Here is a 20272-nt window from a genome sequence, read left to right on the forward strand (position 1 = left end):
GCCACGTAACGTGTCCCAAAGCGTTTGGATTTTTGGAGGCCGCACGCACTCCCTTGGGGTCACGCGGCGTCACGGAGGGCGTCGGCGAAGCCCACGGGGGATTTGTTTGAACGAGTAAAAGCGTACTTTGACTTAGCGGGAATTTTCTGGTTGCTTTCTTTGCCGCCACTCCCTTTTACGTTGACGGGGCTTGTTTTTGCCGTCGATCATTTCTTTGGAGCAAAATGTGACGTCTGTACGCCTGGGCGGTGGTTCAAATGGCCTCTTGAATAAGATAAGCTTCCAATGAAGGATAGCGGCAAGGAGTCACGATATCTGTTATCTGCAACTTTAATCTTTACTGGGTTATTGATTTATTACGACCTCCACCATAATGTTATGGAAGCTTTGTTCCATGTTCGTCCACTACGCGCTACTTGAGCTGGCCAACGACAGATCAATTTGCCCCAATGCTAGAATTGCCATAAAAAGAAAGCATGGATTTATTTTTCTTTTTTCTTTCGGCCCCCCCCTCTTTCCATTGACGTCAGATTTTTACATCATGCAGTCCAATAATAGCGCCAAGTGTTTTGTGAGTTGGACATGATGGTTTCCTCTCGGACTTTTTTTTTTTACAGTTTACAGTTTGACCTTAATACAAACAGTGCGGCAGATAATGCCACCCAATCAAGAGATTCTTCTAGCAAAAAGCGCCAGACTCAATACTGTGTCATTTGTTTTTGTTTTTTTTTTACAAGTCAATATCCCTCAGCCAAAAGTCCCTATTCAGCATTGAATGGGCGGAGGAGTATGACGAGGATTTTGGGAACAGAGAGGTGAACACAGAAGAGGAAATGACAAAGACAGAGACGGGAAGGGAGGGGAGGGGAGGAGAGGGGAGGAGAGGGGAGGAGAGGTGGGCCGCTGCAATACCAGTTAAATCCCTCAAGTAGTACATGTCTTGCATCACCTCGGGTGTTCACTTTTTTCTCTCCCTTCTTCTTAAGAAACAAAGTGAAACACTCCATCTGATCCATGTCTAACCAGTTGGACCCCTTGCCGGGCTCGCTTACCGGTGACGGGTCGTCGTCGTCGTCGCATGCGCGTCACTCACGTTGGATTTTGTAACGGCGTGTACAGTATTTGATCAGTTGGCCAAGTCGGCACGTGTACATTTCATTCTGGGTCATCTGACCATGTTTTAAAGCAACATTTCCCCTTGGCTTTCTGTCACTAGTTGTTCTTCCAACGTGCTCTCTATGCCTGTGTGAAGAATCAAGTCTAGACTTGGTCATGTTTGTTGCCACTCTATATTTTGGGAGTTTCCCAACAGGCAGCGGCCTTCTTCTTTTTTTTCTTTCTTTCTTTTATTTCCCCGGCTAGTGAGCCCGTAGCCAAGACTCGGTCGGGGTTTGGCCCGACGGCCTCTGGAGAATGCGCACCGACATGTCAGTTTCCACTTGTCGGTCCCGCCGTCCTTTGCAAAGGATTTTCTCTTTCCTTTATCTTCTTGATCTCATTTAGGAGTGGGAATTGCTCCTGGATTTCTTGATTTATTTTAAGAGCACCTCCCGTGAGACTCCTTGCCTTTTTGTTTTGCCATACGATTTCTGACGGAACAATGTAATGTGTAAAATGGCGGGCCGGTGCGGTGCGGTGCGGTCTAACCCTAACCCTCCGCTTCGCTGCAGGAATTCTTTTATGGAGGGGAAACGCGCTCCCCTCCGCTTGCCAAAATATTGGCCGGTGCTTCCTAGCCGATGGGCCAAGCGGTCCTCGGTCGCTCTTCTAACAATGGCCTTTAAAGTCGGGGCGGCCTTCGGAGTACGTCGTGTACCCGCCGGATTTACCGCTTCCTTCCCGTTGCGTTGCGGCTTTTTTATGGGCTTTGTCGCCGGCCGGCGGGGCTCGCCGACGTGCCCGCCGATGCTTTAAACAGACGGTGCCATTGTTGGCAAAAGGGAGGCTCCGACGTAGGACGAGCCCCGTCCCTAAACGCGTGGGTTTGCACGGCGGACCCGAGCCGCCGCCAAGCCGCCGTCGCCGCCGCCAAGCACCGGGTTTGGGTTAACAGCTCCGACTGTCGGGGGGAATGCCAAGTATCTTCAACACATGACAAGAGCAATTGAGGATGATCTTACACTTGGCAATCTCTGGGGGCGAAACGGGGCGTGAGCCCACTCTTGAATTACTGCAGACTAACAGAGATTAATTTAATACTTGGGAGTTGTTTAATGCCCGCCGCAGCGATTTATTGGATCTGGCTGCCAGCATCTATAAAAATCACATTCAAGAGCTAAAAACAAATGCTTTCTGTTGGCCTACATCATTATCTCCACTTTTCAGATGGCCCGGGATCAATTTGGTAAAGGCGCGTGGCACGGAAAGACACCATTCTGTCAACAAACTGTGTGAAAATAGCAAATGTGGCGTTGCGCTTGATGGCACGTAGCGCGCCAACTCCAATCCACGTGTACTTTTTCTTGGAGGGTGGACCGGGGCGAGCGGCTGGCTTCACGTCCTTCCTTCCTCTCCTTTACATTTTGTCTTTTTTTTTTTTGTTCCTTCTTGCTTGATTTCCACACAAACGGTTTGGTAGGACGGTGCCCGCCTTTTCATTGGCTCGGGTCTCCTCTCGGCCGGGCCTTTTGCCCCCCCCCCCCCCCCCCCCATAACCCCCTCCCCGCTTCACCTCTGATCCCACCCGAGCGGAGATCCGCTGATAGGGTCTGTCAGATTTCCTGACGCGGCACTTCCTCCGTCTGTCCTCGGCCGGGGCGCGCTCCCGCCTTGGGGTGGCGAGCGCCTCTTTTGGACAATGCCCATCCTTGTTTGCGTCACCTCCCGGTTTCGGGAACGTCGGCCGGCATTGTCGGCGTGGCCGGCCGGCATTGCTGGTAAACCACCGCCGGTGGACCGGGGCGATGAAGTCAGCGTCTCTCTTTTGACCCGCCCTCGCCGTCGCGAGGAACTCGTTAAGTCACTCGGGAACAAGCGTGGCTTTCTCCGTCCGTGCGGACGCTCCAACCTCGGTTCATCGGCGTGGTCACCCGAGTGTCTGTCGTTGGTTTATTTTCCCCCCACTCATCTATCGTGTCATTTCTGTCTTTTTGTTCCCCCTTTTTAAAATCAATCACGACCCTCAAAAATAGGCCATCCTTCTTCCGAGTGTCACCTCTTATTTTCTTTGGGTGACGAGGAGTCGCTGGCGTGCGCGCCAATCCTGGCAGAACGCAATCTCCGGAAAACATATGGGGAAACGCGTCACGTTCACAATCCAACATTGAAAAATAGTGACGTCTTATTTGAAATGAGATCAAGCGTGATGGATTGTGAATAGAGCCACATTCCAGTGATGCCCACCTGAGCAAAGAAATGAAAAAATAACTTTGCTCACAAACGGTGTGTTCTTCTTGGCAGAAAATCCATTCGTGTCACACACAGTTGCTGGTTGCTAAGGGCACTTTTCAATCCACATAGTCTTGGTGGCCAAACTTTTGCCTTCCACTTGAATGGTCGAGCGGTAGGAAGGAGATCTGGCGAGCGGCGGCGAGCCCTTTTTCACTTTTGCCGGCGTTTGCGTCTTCCTTCCTCAGCACTTGGTCCGTTGGGATGCGGCAAACCCGGACGGCTTGCTGGAGCTGGTCAAGGAGCTGCTCCAGCAGTACCACCGCTACCAGTGTCAGCGTCTCCGCCAAAGCTCCAGGCTTCTCTTCGAGTACGATAGCCTGCTGGAGGATCCCAACTACGGCCACAATATGGAGATCTACGCCGGACACAAGAATAGCTGGGTAAGGACCATTTCCCAGCCGGACGTTACGTTTCTATTTGAGCCAGCACAAGTGGACGCCCTGGCCGGCCTCAATGTTATTTCTAGGGCCGATTCGCGGGAGAGCAAAAGTAGCTGCGACTAACGCTTTCTTTCCCATTCTGAAATTCTTGCATTACAGACGGGGGAGTTTTCTGCTCGCTTTCTTCTCAAACTGCCGGTGGACTTCAACAACATACCCATTTATCTGCTCAAGGTAAGTCGTGGAAACCGTCGCTACGGCAGATCGCCATCCCTCGCCAGACACCCGTTTGAGGCGCGGTCGCCGGGATCGGATCGGGTCGCTCGTCGCCGATAACTTGGCTAAACGGGACCGAGACGTGGGCGCTCGTCCTTCCGACAAAGGCCACGCGTGGAGGTCGGATGTGTTTAAAATAACGGAGGTCGGACGTGTTTAAAATAACGCAGCGCCACGTGTGTGCGAGTGGAGCCCGCTCTTAAGGGGCCGGGCGGCGGGAGCTGACTAATCAGCCAGCCGTCACTCCTGATCTGCTCTGTGCTCGCCGCTGTCTGGAGGCCTCTTTTCTTTTCTTCTTTTCTTTTCCCTCTCTCCCTCATCGCTCGACCCCAGACAACGTCCCCCACCACCGACAAAGTCGCCCCCTAACCCTCCACCACCACCACCACCACCCCCTCCCTCTTTGCCAGTTCCCAATCTCTCGGCTGCCCGCCTTTAGCTCCGTGGCTTTTACCGGCGTGCCCCATATTTGCTCGGGTATTTGAAAGGTTGCCAAACGTAGGGCAAATAGTCGCCACAAAAGCCTGGCCAGCCGCCAGCGCTAGCTGTCATCCAGAAAATCATCTTCCCGTGCGTGCAGCGAGGCCGGCTACTTTTAGTAGGCAACGTGAAAGCGTGGGAGCAAAAAGTGCTTGTTTCATGAAGTCCAATCCCTAAGCTAGCCTCCGGGCTCATTCCACCTTTGGCTGGGTCCAAATGGCACACAAAAAAGCGCCATTGCCGTGCTTCCCCTCGCGCTCGACACGGTCGTGCTAAATGTGCTGCGTGGTTCAGTTGACCCTTTCTCAAACGCATTTCCCTATCAAATTTGTGAACGTCCTTGCCGCGGGACGCCGGCTTTGGCGCCCGAGCGCGCACGCGCATGCGCACGCACACGAAAGCACGCGCGCCGGCTGCGGAGGACGACGGCTACCTGGAGCAAAGTATTTGCCCGACACCGCCGTCGACGTGTTTACCTTCCCGCGTCTACCGGCGAGCCTCGGGTCGGGAAAAGGAGGATGACGCTTGTCTTCTTCTATTAGGGGATGGGGATGGGGTGGGTGGGGGTTTCAAGGACAAAATCCAACAGTTAGCTGCCGCCAAGGAAAGCTAGTGCACGCGCACAATACATGTTGCCTGGCAATCTTCTTTGCACGGAAAGGCCGGCTGGGACTTGGGTTGCGCTCTCTCCTTTTTGAATGCTACCCTAACACTGGAGTTGCTCAACCCTTTTGAACAATACCAGTCCGTTCTATGGTGTCTTAGGTGGCTGACATGTAGGTCATTCCAGAATGGGAGGACATTTGGGTTGGAAGCTTTTTTAAAAAAAATTTTAAGGAAGTGATTAAAACGGGTTAGCCGCAGTGATCTCGCTTTGCCGCTTGCCACATAAGGCCTAAATGTTTCCCAAGCATTTACGGAGCTTCCGTTGCCGCACCCCTCCCTTCGCCCGGCGACAGTGTCTCTGGACGTACGTCGGTTGAGCTTTTGGAGAAGTGGCGGCTGAATGCGATGCGTGTGTGATTTCCTCACACGTATTTCACCATTCTCTACGCAGCTAGAGCCCCCAAAACAAACGTTAGCGTGCAGGAAAAAAAAATACATCTAGATTCACATACTGGAGCGCTGTTCAGGTTAGGGCTGAGCAAACTATTCCACCGTGGGTGCGGGCGGGGGTGCTTTGCTTCCAAACCCAAAAGAGAAATCCTTTCCACAATACTAGTGTCCTACAAGTGCAATCAGTGGATTGGCGTCAGGTGCTTCTCTTGCAGGCCAACCCCCGCTCCTCCAAGTTTGTCAGCTCGGTCGCTGCTGGATGGCTCGAACGGAAAGCTGCTCTCTCCCGAGTCCACACCCACATCTGCTCTCTCCCGAGTCCACACCCACGTTGGCCCAACCCCCGTTGATTCAACTTTGTCACCTATGTCTTTGCTGGATGTGTTGGAAAAGGAAAAGCAGCCAGTTCAAGACTTTTTTTGAACTATTGACTATCTGACTATTTCAAACGTGGGCCATTAAAGTGCAAACTTTTGACCATTGATGAGTGAGTGAGTGCCTTGATGAAATTGAAGCATTGGACATATGAAGGAAGACGTAGCGTCCCTCCCATAAGACTAGGCATTTATTCAACAGGGCTGGGCAAACTATAATAAAGGCTATAAGTGAGTGCTTTGGTTTGAACCTGGACAGAGGAAAGCTTTCCACAATACTAGTGTCCTGTGAGTGCAATCAGTAGATTGGCGTCAGGTGCTTCTCTTGCAGGCCAACCCCCGCTCCTTCAAGTTTGTTAGTGAGCTCGGTCGGTGCAGGATGCTTGGAAGGAAAAGATGCTCCCTCACCTCCCTCCCTCCCCACCCACGTTGGCCCAACCCCCGTTGATTCAACTTTGTGTCACCTATGTCTTTGCTGGATGGTTTGGAAAACACAAAGCAGCCAGTTCAAGACTTTTTTTTTTTATCTATTTCAAACATGGGCCATCAAAGCGCAAACTTTTGACCATTGAAGAGAGAGCAAGTGCCTCGAAGAAATTGAAGCGACATATGAGGGAAGATGTAGCATCCCATAAGACTAGGCATTTATTTAACAGGGCTGGGCAAATTAAAAAAAGGGTAAAAGTGATTGTGGGGTGTTTTGGTTTCAACCTCTCTAAAGAGGAAACTTTCTGCAATACTAGTGTCCTGCAAGTGCAATCAGTGGATTGCTGTCAGCTGCTGCTCGTTTCAGCACAACCCCCGCTCCCTCCTTCAACTTTGTCAGTCAGCTCCGTCGGTCGGTGCAGGATAGTTTGAGCGAAAAGCTGCTCTCTCCCCACCCACAGTGACCCAACCCCCGTTGATTCAACTTTGTCAGCTATGTCTTTGCTGGATGGTTTGGAAAACACAAAGCAGCCAGTTCAAGACTTTTTTTTTTTTAATCTATTTCAAACATGGGCCATCAAAGCGCACACTTTTGACCATTGAAGAGAGAGCAAGTGCCAGCCTCAAAGAAATTGAAGCATTGGACATATGAGGGAAGATGTAGCATCCCATAAAACTAGGCATTTATTTAACAGGGCTGGGCAAATTAAAAAAAGGGTAAAAGTGATTGTGGGGTGTTTTGGTTTCAACCTCTCTAAAGAGGAAACTTTCTGCAATACTAGTGTCCCACAAGTGCAATCAGTGGATTGGCGTCAGGTGCTTCTCTTGCAGGCCAACCCCCGCTCCCTCCTTCAACTTTGTCAGTCAGCTTGGTCGGTGCAGGATAGTTTGAGCGAAAAGCTGCTCTCTCCCCACCCACAGTGACCCAACCCCCGTTGATTCAACTTTGTCAGGTATGTCTTTGCAGGATGGTTTGGAAAACACAAAGCAGCCAGTTCAAGACATTTTTTTACCCATTTCAAACATGGGCCATTAAAGTGCAAACTTTTGACCATTGATGAGTGAGTGAGTGCCTCAAAGAAATTGAATCATTGGACATATGAAGGAAGACGTAGCGTCCCTCCCATAAGACTAGGCATTTATTCAACAGGGCTGGGCAAACTAAAAAAAAAGGCCAAAAGTGAGTGCTTTGGTTTGAACCTGGACAGAGCAAAGCTTTCCACAATACTAGTGTCCTACAAGTGCAATCAGTAGATTGGCGTCAGGTGCTTCTCTTGCAGGCCAACCCCCGCTGCTTCAACTTTATCAGTCAGCTCGGTCAGTGCAGGATAGTTTGAGTGAAAAGCTGCTCCCTCCCCACCCACAGTGACCCAACCCCCGTTGATTCAATTTTGTCAGCTATGTCGGTGCGGATGGCTAGGAAAAGAGTTTGTTCCACAGCAAGTGGTTGTTGTGATTGGTGGCCTGCCTGGCGCGGTAAACGGTGACTCAGAAGCTGGGGAATCTTAAGTGGCATCCAATAATGCAAGCTTCATCATCTCCAATGTGCTGTCTTGCCTCAGCTGTGCATTTTTCACCACAGACCACGGAAGCAGTACAAGCAAAGTTTTGTCTCCCCTGCTGAAACGGCACTTCTCTTCTGGTTTACGCCGGCCCTCGCTCGCCTCATTACTCGGCCGACAAATACCATTTGTCTGTCCCGCCGGCCGGTGCGGCTCAAGTACAAGTGCGCCTTTGCCGTTTGCCGTTGGTTGTTGGTGAAAAAGCCCCTCTTTTTCACGGTCAAATGGTCAAGGAAAGAAAAGCCTTCCTCCGAGTTTACACTTGACAATGTCGTATCTTCTAAACCAAAAAGCTTTTTTTTGCATCGAAATATGGTTTGCAGATGCTAGATTTTTTTTTAAATTTAATAAAAAATGTAATTGCACCTCTAGCTACTAGTTCTAGATCATTTAAATATTGAAATGTGGCGTTAAAAAGTACGGAAAAAAATTCACTTCACCCAATTGTCACCATGTATAGCTTAGAAATGATTTTTTTTTTGCTAATGATTTCTGCTCACATCGCAAATGGAAAAGGCATATTTGGCTCTGTGTATTCAACATCTATTCGAATTGACTTTGAATAACGTGTCAAAATTAAAAGCTCTTTTCTTGATAAATTGTGTGTGTGCGTGTGCGCGTGCTAGTAAATCTATCCAGCAATTTGATTTTCCGGTGCTTTTGAACAGCCCGTTTCTGAGAGATGGCGTGCCCGTTTAGCACGGTGACATGGCATTTAGCAGGGACGCCAGTTGCCCAAAAGACATGCTGGAGTAATTGCCAGTTTGGGCTTGACTAATGCAGCGTACGGCTGAAATCTGAAAAGGCCAGCCCATGCTTCCACGCAGATAAACAATTATGCGCCTTTTTAATGCTACATCTATTAGAGCTCGCCATACACTTGAAGAAGAAGGATTTAAATGTCACAAACAAAACAGGAAGTTGCTGTACATTGAAGCATTATTTGAAGCATCTGATTTTGCCCTCACCATCAACCAACCCAAAATGGAAATATCAGCCGCCGCCGCCACCGCCGTCGAGTCCGCTCAAGTGGCAAATACTAGCGGGTGACGACATCATTTAGCGCGGCTTCGGGAAGCGTCTCTTCCTTGGGCGGGCGACGCCAAAGGCCTCCGGAGGTACTCCGGGTGGGCGCTTTGCTTTATGGGGGGCAAGTGTGGTCAAACGGTGCGAGGATTGGCTACAAGTGGCTGGAAATTTAGCGGGCCCCTGGCGGTATTGCCGTCCGCGTCAAAGGAAGGCGCCCACCCGCTCGCTCGCACGTAATTAGACCTGGCTGATTTATTTTTTTTCCCTTTCCGCCAAAGCGTTGCTATCAAGCGATCTTTGGAGACTCCCGAGTCATTAGCTTTGCCCCCAGGGCAGGGCAAAGGTCGCACCCTGCTCCTCAATCCAAAGGGGATTTGATGCGATTTGTCCAAACGCACAAGGCAGGAAAAAGCATTTTGTTAGCAGCACCCAGCCAACCATCCAAGGACCCAGCCACCCACCTACCTGCCTGATCTTGAAGCCCCTGCAGAGCAGTTGCGTATTGTCAGGGGAGCACGGGCTCCGCCGCCCACCTCTTTTTAGCTCTCCCTCCTCCTCCATCCCCAGCACCCTTCTAAGCACCCCCCCCCCCCCCCCCCCAACCCTCTTGCGCACGTACACACAAGCGCCCTCGCGCAAACTCACTTCCCCACGCCTCCACAGAATTACTTCCATCTGGCCTACTTTCCGCCCTCGCTGTATATCAAGTTGTAGGATGCATGCTGTTTTTCTGTTACACCTTCAAATTGTCATCCTCCTTCCTTCCTATATATGCTATTTTGCGCTTTTCCCTTCGCTCGCTCTACGGCCGCTTGCCACACGACGTATTTGCCGGTGGGTTCTCTGTCGGCTTTTATTCGGGAGTAGAAACGAATGGCCCGTTCTCTACCCGCGTGAGATTTGCGAGCCATCAAGGTCAACCGGGCTGAGAAGGCGCCGCTTCTGGCGCTCGTTTGGCGGAGGTCAAAGACAGACGTGAAAATAATGCGCATCCACGTTAGCCTCGGTGCCTCCAATCGATAAAAATATACGTGCGCGGTGGAACGTGCTTTAATGGAGCGTTCCGATGGCGGCGTCTCGGCCGGACTTTGCTGATTATTAGCGGATCCGGCCAGGAGGCCGTCACGGGCAGATTTGCCGCCGGCCATCTCGACGTGTTGCGTGGAAATCGAAACGGCCCCAGACGGCGGAATGTTCCATTTGACTGGGAATTTTGGCGGTCGCTACACACGGTGGTAAACAAAACAACGGCGTGTTTGGCCGTAGCACGTTTCCACCCGTTCACGTTACCCCGGCATCGCTAAATCTCAAATGTTGTGTGGGGCGCTGTGGTGGAGTTCTTCTCGCCGCCGCTGCCCGTTTGGGGCACAAGTGTAATGAGCCTGAAAGCAGGGGCTGGCTGGGAGTTGCATTGCTCCAAATTAATCTCATTAACGGTTGAGTGGGACACAAACACCCCGCAACACTGCCAGTGAAGTATGATTAATGCAATTACAATGATGGCCCGGAGAAATACCACTAAATCCGAGCCCAGCCAAGCCCGGCCAATCTAAATCTCCTTCCTCCTTCCTCCTTTTCGGCGCCGTGTCCGCGCTGACCTCCATTGGTCTGGGCGCCTTTTCTCGGGGCGGATTGATTGGGTGGCACCCCAATCCACCCGAAATTGCCCATTCCTCATTTTTCCACTTGGAGAACCAGAAGCGTTTGTTGCTTTTCTCGAATCCTCGGTAGGAATAGTCGGAGGTGGCTGCGGCGGTGAATCGTGGAGCAAACTTGTCGCACGGCAGCGTGAAGTCAAAGCGGGTTAGGGGAGGCTTTGTCTGCAAGGAGCGTTTGGCACACACCCAAGCGCATACTTGAGACCCAGACGTCAGGTCCTCTCGGGTATGCGAGCCGTTTGGCTGGCGGTGATTTCTGCCTGCCCCGGCATGTTTTGCGCTTTGAGTCGGAGGCCGCCAAATCGGCGTTTGGCCTTCTCCGACGGAATATTTCACCTCTCGGATCTGCGGCGTTTTGGCCGCTTTCGCCCCGGCCCGCGGTGTCCGACCTTTTTGGGCCTTTTAGACTCCGGGGGGGGGGAGGAAACACGAGTGGCTCGACGCCGGGTCGTCACCCCGTCCTCACACCGAGGGATGCCGTGATCCGCGCCCGCGCCAGAAAAAAAATCGAGGCGTGTCCCGAAAGCTCAAACCGGTCAATAGTCGCTTACCAAGGTTCTCCCTAATGTCAATTACTCATATGTAGCCGGAGACCGACCCGGCGCGGCCGGCAGCCGGGCCGGCGTCCAAGCCACTCGGTGACATCGCCCGTGACATTTAGAGTTGGGCGAAGGAGGCGGGCGGGTGGGCGGGACGGACGCGGAGACGGACGGACGGACGGTGTGCCGACCTCCTCCGTGGCGGGCCTGCAGTCTTGCCTCGGTGGCTGAATGCGCGTGTTGTGACTTTGGCCGGGCTCGCTCTGGCAAAAGGACAGCTGTCACATCTCCGACCTGTCACCGGAGACACGGAGGAGACGCCGTCGGGAGACGCCGGGACGGACGCGGGGGAACAAATACGAGAGCAGGGTCTCATGTGTGTGTGTGTGTGCGTCTCCGAGGCTAAGGGAAAAGGAGGCGGTGGGTGGGGGGCGGGGGATGTGGGACACGGACTCGCCCGCGAGGCACCCTCCGACCTTGATGGCCGCCGCACACTACTGCGCATTATTCAGCCGACACGTTCTTAAATCCGGCCCTTGAGTCATTGAGTCACATTCTTTGAGGGCAGGTAGTAGCTACTTGTTTAGCATCCAATGAAAAACAATGACATGCCGGGAGAGCATGTCATTCTTTTTCTTTTTCTTTTGTTCACTCTGACCAAATGCTCCGTATGCGCTCATCTCCAAAGGAAAAAGTTTTCCCCGTCAAGATGTCTGTGGAGACAAAGCTTGTTTTTGTATTTTGGGGGGGGGGTTGATGTCCACTCACTTCCGCCTCTCGCGTTCCAGAGAGTACGAAGAAGCTTGCGTAACCTCCATGACGCGGCCGCCTGGAACGTTATTTTCCCCTCGACGTCACCGGGGCGCCGAGCGTGGATGACATCAGTTTACGTTTACGTTTTGGACCGTGGAGGCGCCGCTAAGTGGCACCTCCAAGAGACATGCATGTGCAGTATGTCATTTGGGCGGTCGCTGGCTCTCTGCAAGGTTAACACTTTTTTCAAGTCTCTCATCGCTCATCCCATCCAATCCCGGTCGCCGCTCCCACTCGGGGACAATTGGTACCAAATCGTAAAGGATTCCGTCCGACTCGGACAGCTCGTCGCGCTTTTTGAGCGATTCGGGGGCCGCGGCGAAGCCCCGTCCTCCGGCTTTCTCACCTTTCTGTTCCTTCCGGTTGTTCCCTTTGGAATGAAGAAAAAAAATAGGCGCCACAAATTCACCTTTGGAGAGAAAAACCGGAGTTGGCAGCGACAAACTGGAGCAAAATAATCTTCTGCCTGGCCACACAAAGCGCATTGCACGCCTCTTCCCATCCGTCCCATATCGTCCGCGGCCGGAGTGGGCCGCCGCGTCGCCCCTCGCCGTGCCGTGCCCCGCCCCTGACAGACTCGGAGCGAAGGCCCTTGTTTACCGATGCAGACTGTATTGATGCGAGCGAGCCCATTGGGTCAGCCCCAAGATGAAGGAACCGCCCGGTAAAATCCCAAGCGCGTCCCCACCGAGTCGGAGGTGGGTGGCGCCTCGTATCACCTCACGTATATTGTACTTGAGCGACTACATTTTGGATCAATCAACGGGTTGGAGACAAATGTGCTTTTGCGACCCACAGAAGCCAATCTTTGCCGTGAGCTCATCGAGTTCCATCCCATTGGATGCCCGCTTCCCTAAAAAGAGCTTGAACCTCACGACGGGTGCTTAGATTGTCGCTCACCTTGTGAGCGGCGCCAATTATCCCAAATGGATGACTTCCAACCATCTGTGAGACGTGCCATTATACAGTTGTCAGGCGAGAGAAAGAGAGAAAAAGAGAGAAAGTGAGGGAGAGAGCGAGAGGCCACAAGGCTGGAGAGAAAATTGCACTAATGACAGCAGCGCCTGCCTGCCTGACAAGTGGCCACGCTCCAGGAAAGGGACAAAAAGTCAAAGCTGGGAGAGGAGAGGAGAGGAGAAGAGGGGCGGCCCAGCCTAGCCCAACCAGCCCAACCCAGGCCAACCCAGGCCAGGCCAGGCCAGGCCAGCCCGAGGTCCGGGCGGCCATCTCGTCTGGCCTCACGCACGACTTGATGGCCACACGCTTCCGGTCATCCGCTCGCTCGCTCGCTCGGCCTTGTGTGGCAGATGTTGAAACTAATGTGGCGTGAAACAAACCCCATGTTTCTTCTGGTGTTTTTTTAACGCTCCACGATATTTGGGGACGTGTGAGGTCATGTGTTTGTTGGTGGAGGGCGGCCTCAACAGCTGACCCTTATTTACTGTGTCCTTTGAAAGGGGATCTCTTGCAATCCAGACGGGCGCTACTTGAAAAGGCCCCAAAATTCAAATTGTGACTTGGTCGTCAGGGGCTGTGCCTTTCTTTGTGGGGACTGGCTGACTTTTTAAACAATATATATATATATTTTTTTTCCTTTTCCTTTTCCCAGGACTCGAGCGTGGACCCCGGCGAGCACGTGGCTCTTCTGTCTGTGAGCTTTGAAGATGCCGAGGCCACTCAAGTCTTTCCCAAACTCTACCTTTCTCCCAGCATAGAACAGTAAGTATGGAATTATGCGTCCGTCCTTTCCATTCGTGTGTGTGTGTAGTGGAGGTAGGGGCGCTGTTTGGGACCCCCTTAGGGGTCCACTTTAAGACGGCAATCTGGGCTTTGGTGCTATCGTGCGGAGAATAATCTCAAGCTGATGTTTATTTACAAGCGCACGCCCCGTCGCACCAGGTTAGCAAACCTCTGCCCCCGAGACCCCAGCCCCCTCCCCTCCCAAGTTCTTCTCCTCCCCCTTCGTGGCTTCCTCTACGGTTTTCTTTATTTCATATTAACGGTGGCGCACTTTTACCCGTGTGGACTTGCGCTTTAAATACGCGTTGTGCTATCTATCACTAGTGGCATACCTTGCATTTCAGTTGGGTTTTTTTTTGGTTGCAGTACCACTGGTTGGTTATGTGAGGCGATGAGACAGAAGGAGGCTGAAGGCGGCGAGCGTGGCGGTGGTGTGGGCGGGGGGCGGGGGCGGGGGGTGACGGTGGCGGTGGCGACGGTGGCGGTGGTGACGGTGGTGGCGTTAGCGACGTTAGCGGCGCTTGAACCGAAGAGCTCTGTGGAAAAAGGGCGGCCGTGGCCCCGCAAAAGCTGATGAGAAAAGCAAGAGCGTAAAAGCAAAAGGCCGAGCCCAGTGACGCTAAGCGCTTGCTCGTTCGCTCGCTCGAAGGCAAAGTGGCTCGCCGTTCATTGCTTTGGCTTTCTCCAGACATATGGGCGTCTCCGAGGACGCTTTAGTCGGCTGCAGGTGTACATTGGGGGTGTCCGCTTCTTCTTCTTCTTGCCTGATGTTTCTCAACAAAGAAATGCATTTGATGGCGGATGCCTCTTGATTTGGCATGTCAGCCCGCCCATGTTGCGTGGCTTTATGCAAATGTTGTGGCCCTGCGACTCCCCCCTCCAATCCGCCCGCCCACGTGTCCTCGCTGACCCTTTTTAGCGCGCTCATTATCTCCGCATGGCCTCCGCCGATGAGGAAAACGTCCGTCGTCTGTCCGCCGTATTCCTCTGGCGAGCTTTGGAGATGGCATTTGTCCAAGGGGCCGTGGATTTGTCAATTGAGCCGCTCGCCATTGCCGCGGGCTTCTCGGCCAATGGCTCCGTCCGGCGCCCTCCTCTTGACCTAGCTAGCCACGCTAGCAAATAAGAATGACTTGTCTCCGGATCATTGGGTGCCCCCCGCCCCCCTGCTTTTCTGGCCTTCATCCTACCTTCTGCTTTTGCGCCTCTTTGTTATTGTTGTCCCGATTTGTTTTTCACATTTGCAAGTGTTCCTTTCCATCCACCTTTGCCGCCGCCCGTTTCCTCTCTCTTGCTCTCTCTCTCTCTCTCTCTCTCTCTCTCTCTCTCTCTCTCTCTCTCTCTTGCTCTCTCCGTTTCGTAGCCTTCTCTTTCCTTGGCCGAGCCCTCTGGCTGATCCTCAAAGGGAAAAAGCGCTGAGTGAGTGGGACTTAAAAGCAAGAAAAGCGCTCGTCTCTATCCAGCAAGGTCGCTTGCTCGCTCGCTCACTCCACAAAAACAGTGAGGAAAAAGAACTATATAGAGACGGAGAGAGAGAGAGAGAGAGATACATATAGATCTAGAGAGAGGGAAACATTTCTTTCTCTTGAAATCCGTAAGCAAAGCATTTCCCCTCTGTCATTTTGTCTTGCTTCCATCTTTCACTCCTGGGCTGTTTGCTTCTTCTTCAGGGGGCGCCGTGTACCCACAAAACTGGGAAGCAAGCGGTCAGATCCCGGAGGATGTCGCCGTATCTTTCTCGCAAAAGACTTCTTCTTCTTATTATTATTATTATTATTATCTGTTTATCCCGGCCGTCCCTCCTGCCGTGACCATTGGCGGTCCTATCCGATCGAGGAGGCGCCGCTCTGCTCCTCGCTCTCCTCCACGGCATTTCGGGGACCGGTCTCGGTCACGGCCACCGGGGGTCTGGTGTGGGCTTCCGGTTTCCATTACTACACAGTCTATTTTTTCATCTTGCCGAAAATAACAGAACGCGGCCATGACGCTAGCAAAAAGCTTTTAAGCGAAGGCCCGATCCGTCCGTCGGTGGGGAGAGTGCTCCGCCATGATGACGACGACGACGACAACGACACAATGGCCAAGCGCTGGCAAAGCGTGGGATTGCATTCAAGGAGGGGACAAAAAAAAAGAAGAAGGGCCAAGCGGTATTTTTAGGACACCTTCACCCCCGGCCGGCACCAGGCTTTCGGTTGTTCCACCGTTCAATTAACGAGCGAGCGAGCGAGCGGTACGTACCATTTGAGCCAGCGGGCCGTTTTCATCCAGCGCCCAGCCTTGCAAAAAATGGCCTCGCCGTTTGGATTCCGAAGGAATATCTTTGGGGACAAAAAAATATTCGGACGGAGAACATCGCCATGGAAGCATTTGCCACGGGTTCCTCCCTCTCGCGCTGGCGCTGGCTTGCCCAGTGGCGCCAGCTCGCTGGTGTGGCGTGGCGCCGCCACCGCGGACCATCATCCCAGCTTGGCTTTTTACGAGCGGCGCGGCGGAGATCCCCATGGCAACGACGCCATGGTTTGAACGCCATTTCGCTCCGGGCCAAAAATGACAGAGCATTCTCCCATTGGCCGCACGCAGCCTTAAACCAGCGCGTGATTTCACAAGCTGTTCTTAAACTGTCATCCTTTGATTTGTGTCCTAATTAGAAAGCGGCACAGCAAGCGTAGGCGGCGTGTCACTTTTCAATCTCTTGAGCTCCAGAAGGTTGGAGGTGTTTGGCGATTTTGTTTGTATTGATTGGATGGAAGGGGGCCTCCGTCGGGGTCTTTGACGCGGAAAGGGTCACTCTCTCGTTCCCGGCGTTCTTGCGAAGGAAGGAAGGAAGGAGGGCTCTCAAATGCAAAGCCTTCCACACAAAGCAGTGGTGGAAAAGTGGCGTCTAGTATTTTGCGTCTAGCTCTCCATTTCCATTTGAATGCTGCGAGGCTATTCTTAGAAGTGTGGGTGGATGGATGGGCATTATTTAGATTTTTCCCTTTCAAAGGCTTCTCTTCTCAGTGCTGTGAGCAATTTCCAATCCAATCTGGCTTGGTGGTTTGTGTGTGTGTGTGTGTGCTAAAATGCACCGGCTCATGCTAAACACTTGCGCAAAGCCTACTGTAAATATACACAAGGTCCTTGAAATGCTCCGGTAAAGGACTAGAATTTACAAATAGGATGAAAATGTCCGAGTTTGAAGCGGCCGTGCGCCACGTGGCGCCATGACCACGGGACGAGGCCAAAGTGGCCCAACGCCGGCCCAACGCCAGCCCGCCCGCCGGCCCGCCCGCCGCCGCCTTTGGACAAAGAGGAGTGAGCCTTTAAGCGTTGACGACGACTCGCGTGGAAGTCCGGTGCAAAGCGCGAGCGGGCTCTCGCTGGCTCCTGACCTTTTCCTGAACCGCTCGGTCATGACGGTTAGGTTAAGCGCACGATTGTGCGCTCCACCACAACTACTCACTCCCACTCGCATACTTGATTCTGGAGACAGACATTTGCAGGGTTTGTTTGGCATTTCAGGTTGACGTGGACTCGCAAAAAGAAAAAAATGTGGGGAAGTCGTAGTGTTCACGAAGCCATTTGTCGTTGGACCGTTTGAGTTGGCACGGCAACATTCTCATCGATATCCGGGGGGCTCTCCAGCCAAGATGTCTCCCATGACGTGGCGTTTGTATTTGTGGAGTCCGAAAGCCATTCTGGCCGCCGGCATCTCCCTTCTAAATGCCCTCCGTTAATGAAGAATCTGATGAAAATGGAAAGGAGCGGCTGCAGAAAATGCATTGAAATGCACTAAAAGGCGGTAAGCGGCTCCGGCGGACCTTTGACACGTCCTCGGGGTATTCCTTTGCGTAGGGACCACCCCCGCTCGGTTAGTCACGCGGGAGCCGCGCTTTTGCCAATGAACCCAACGTCACCATGGGGCCGCGTGGCGGATGGGAGTCTTTAGCTGGCCGGTTTCACGTGGGTTGTCCCGACCCTCCCTCCCTCCCTCCGTCCCTCTTGTCTCCACAGCGCTCTGGGAGGCGCTTCCGCTCTCCACATCCCGGCGTTCCCCGGCGGAGGATGCCTGATTGACTACGTCCCGCAGGTGTGCCAGTTACTCACTAACAAGGTAAAAAGCTTTTTTTTCCGGGCTCTTTGATTTCTGCTGCCACGCTCCAAATACTTTTTGGGGCTGGCTGGGCCCACCCTGATCATCCTCCGCGGAAAGGCCTTTTTGGCAAATAATCGGTGAGATTTGGAAGTACCGCCGTCCGTGTATGGCAGGCATGGCCAACTCCGGTCCCGGAAAGCCGCCATTCGGTGTCTTTTCCATCCGTATCGCCATCCCTCCATTAGCACGCCTTAGCGCACCTGAATCAAATGATCGACTCATCGGCAAACTGTCCACCAGCTTGATACCCATCCAGATGATTTGACTCAGGTGTGTCGGTGGAGGGAGATATGGAAAACGGACCGGACCGGACCGGACCAGGTAGGGGCTCTCCGGGACCGGACTCGGCCACCGCTGGCGTACGGTATATCGGCTGTGGTGGCAAAGCAGAACGGGTTAGCAGAACGGTTTACCCGTGTGGTAACGCTCGACGCCGCGGGCGGCCGCAACGGCAAATCACGTGGAGGTCGGTCGGGGGTTAGCGTTTTTACTTGAGTTTGTTTGTTTGTTTGTTTGTTTTTGAAGCACGGGTTTGAAAGTTTAGTCATCGTCACTTCCCCGGAGGCGAAAAAGTCAATACGCCCCCGTTGGAGTGTGGGCTTTTTCCCGTTGGCGTGACCTTTGGGCCATCCGTCTAAACCAAAGCCACGCCTTTTTCTTTTTCTCCACAAACGGGTTTTGCCGTCTTCTCCCCCTCGGCCTTTTCCCCCTCGCCGTTTTGCGTCGTAAAGGTGCAGTACGTGATTCAAGGCTACCACAAGAGGCGGGAGTACATTGCGGCATTCCTCAGCCACTTTGGAATGTGAGTGAACCAACGAGAAAAATTGAGCGAGAGAGGATCACGTCCTCCGTCGCTCTCTAATCTTTGACGAGACTCCACGCCGCGTGTAACCCCCGGCGTGTGCGTCGCAGGGGAGTGGTGGAGTACGACGCCGAGGGATTTACCAAGCTTACTCTTCTACTCATGTGGAAAGACTTTGGCTTCCTGGTGCACGGTAGGCAAAGATGACGGCCGCACGGCCGGCCGGCCGGCAAAAGATGGCGGCCGATGGCCGTGGATAACCCACTCTCGTCTCTTGTCTCTTGACGCCAGTGGATCTCCCGCTGTACTTCCCGAGAGACCAGCCCAGCCTGACGTTCCAGTCCGTGTACCACTTCACCAGCAGCGGGCAGCTTTATTCTCAAGTGCAAAAGACCTACCCTTACAGCCCGCGATGGGACGGCAACGAAATGGCCAAGAGGGCAAAGTAAGAACTCATGCCACACCATTTTTGGGCTTTTGTTTTGCTGGCCGACTGGCAATTCGTCCTGCCGCGGGGACGAATAGCGGTCGCGCAAAGATGGCGACATCTCGTCGATTACCCCTTCATTTTTTGGTTTGTTTTTCTACGGCAGGGCTTACTTCAAGAGCTTCATCCCGCAGTTCCAGGAGGGAGCCTTTGCCAACGGCAAACTGTGATTGGCCCACGGACCCGTCGCTCGCCACCTGCACGCACGGAGAGGGGAAAAAGTGGTCCGCTGGAATTGCCAGCGACTGTATCCCACTTGAACATTTTGGGCACTTTTGGGCAATTTAGGGCGATTTAGGGCACTTTAGGGCACGCCCACCACCTTTTCTACCGGTTTCGTAAATTCCACGTCTCGGGCCGGATTCTTTGAGACGTTTTATCAAGTGGGAGCAAAACTCAAGACAAACGGAATGACAATAGTTCTCCCTTGTGTACGGTGGTGGTGGGGGGTGGGGGGGGGGGCTGGTTGGGCGGGGGCGGGGGGGGTAATGCTTTATTTCCTTTGCAGCCCCCGAGCCTGGGCTCGTTTAATACGTGGCCGTGTGCGCACGTGAGGCACGGTTGTTTTCATCATTAAATAGGAGGGTCATGCTTAGGGGTCCTTCCTGTCCCCAGGGCCGGCCCTTTTCTAGATTTCTTGTGGCTAATGCAGCAACTGTCAAGTCCAATTGAGCACTCCAACGTTTGTGGGCCATTTACGGACAACAACATGGAGGCAGGCGCTTAGTCAAATCATTAAAAAAAAAGAATAAAAAAAGCACCTTCTTTCTTTTTGTCTTTATTTTTAACCACCCCGCCCGCTCGCTCCAGGTTTTTTTCCTCCCCTAACCTTCGCCGAGCCGTTCCCGTCAGTTAGGGAGGGGGTTGCTAGCTGCTCTCCTATTGGCCGGACAGCTGACTTCTTGCCCTTTGGCCCCGGAGCCCCAAAAAAGTCCACCCGGGAGCTTTCCAGAGACGTTTGTGGGCCTGGTCTGTCTGGCCCGGTTTGACGTTGAGCCCGGGCGACGTCATCCCGCTAAGTCACCCGCCGGCGAGCAAAGTGTCTTTAATGACGCTGCGCTCCCATTTGCTCGTCCTTCTTGCCCCAGATGAAGGCGGCTTCCTGCCAAGGTGCTGCTAAAGTTA

General features: G+C 53.1%; 1 protein-coding gene across 1 annotated transcript in view; it reads left to right on the top strand.

The window, feature by feature from the left end:
- The window catches only part of babam2 (BRISC and BRCA1 A complex member 2), a 22141-nt gene extending 2553 nt beyond the window's left edge, over positions 1-19588 (top strand). Inside the window, exons 5-12 of the mRNA XM_077620370.1 lie at positions 3576-3770; positions 3930-4004; positions 13593-13702; positions 17717-17816; positions 18590-18660; positions 18771-18853; positions 18952-19105; positions 19254-19588. Of these exons, the coding sequence (XP_077476496.1) occupies positions 3576-3770; positions 3930-4004; positions 13593-13702; positions 17717-17816; positions 18590-18660; positions 18771-18853; positions 18952-19105; positions 19254-19317 (852 nt within the window). The 3' untranslated portion in view covers positions 19318-19588. The remainder of the gene's footprint in view (positions 1-3575; positions 3771-3929; positions 4005-13592; positions 13703-17716; positions 17817-18589; positions 18661-18770; positions 18854-18951; positions 19106-19253) is intronic.
- The last annotated feature ends 684 nt before the right edge of the window (positions 19589-20272 follow it).

The sequence above is a fragment of the Stigmatopora argus genome, chromosome 15 (genome assembly GCF_051989625.1).
Source record: "Stigmatopora argus isolate UIUO_Sarg chromosome 15, RoL_Sarg_1.0, whole genome shotgun sequence".
In the NCBI taxonomy this organism is placed as follows: domain Eukaryota; kingdom Metazoa; phylum Chordata; class Actinopteri; order Syngnathiformes; family Syngnathidae; genus Stigmatopora; species Stigmatopora argus.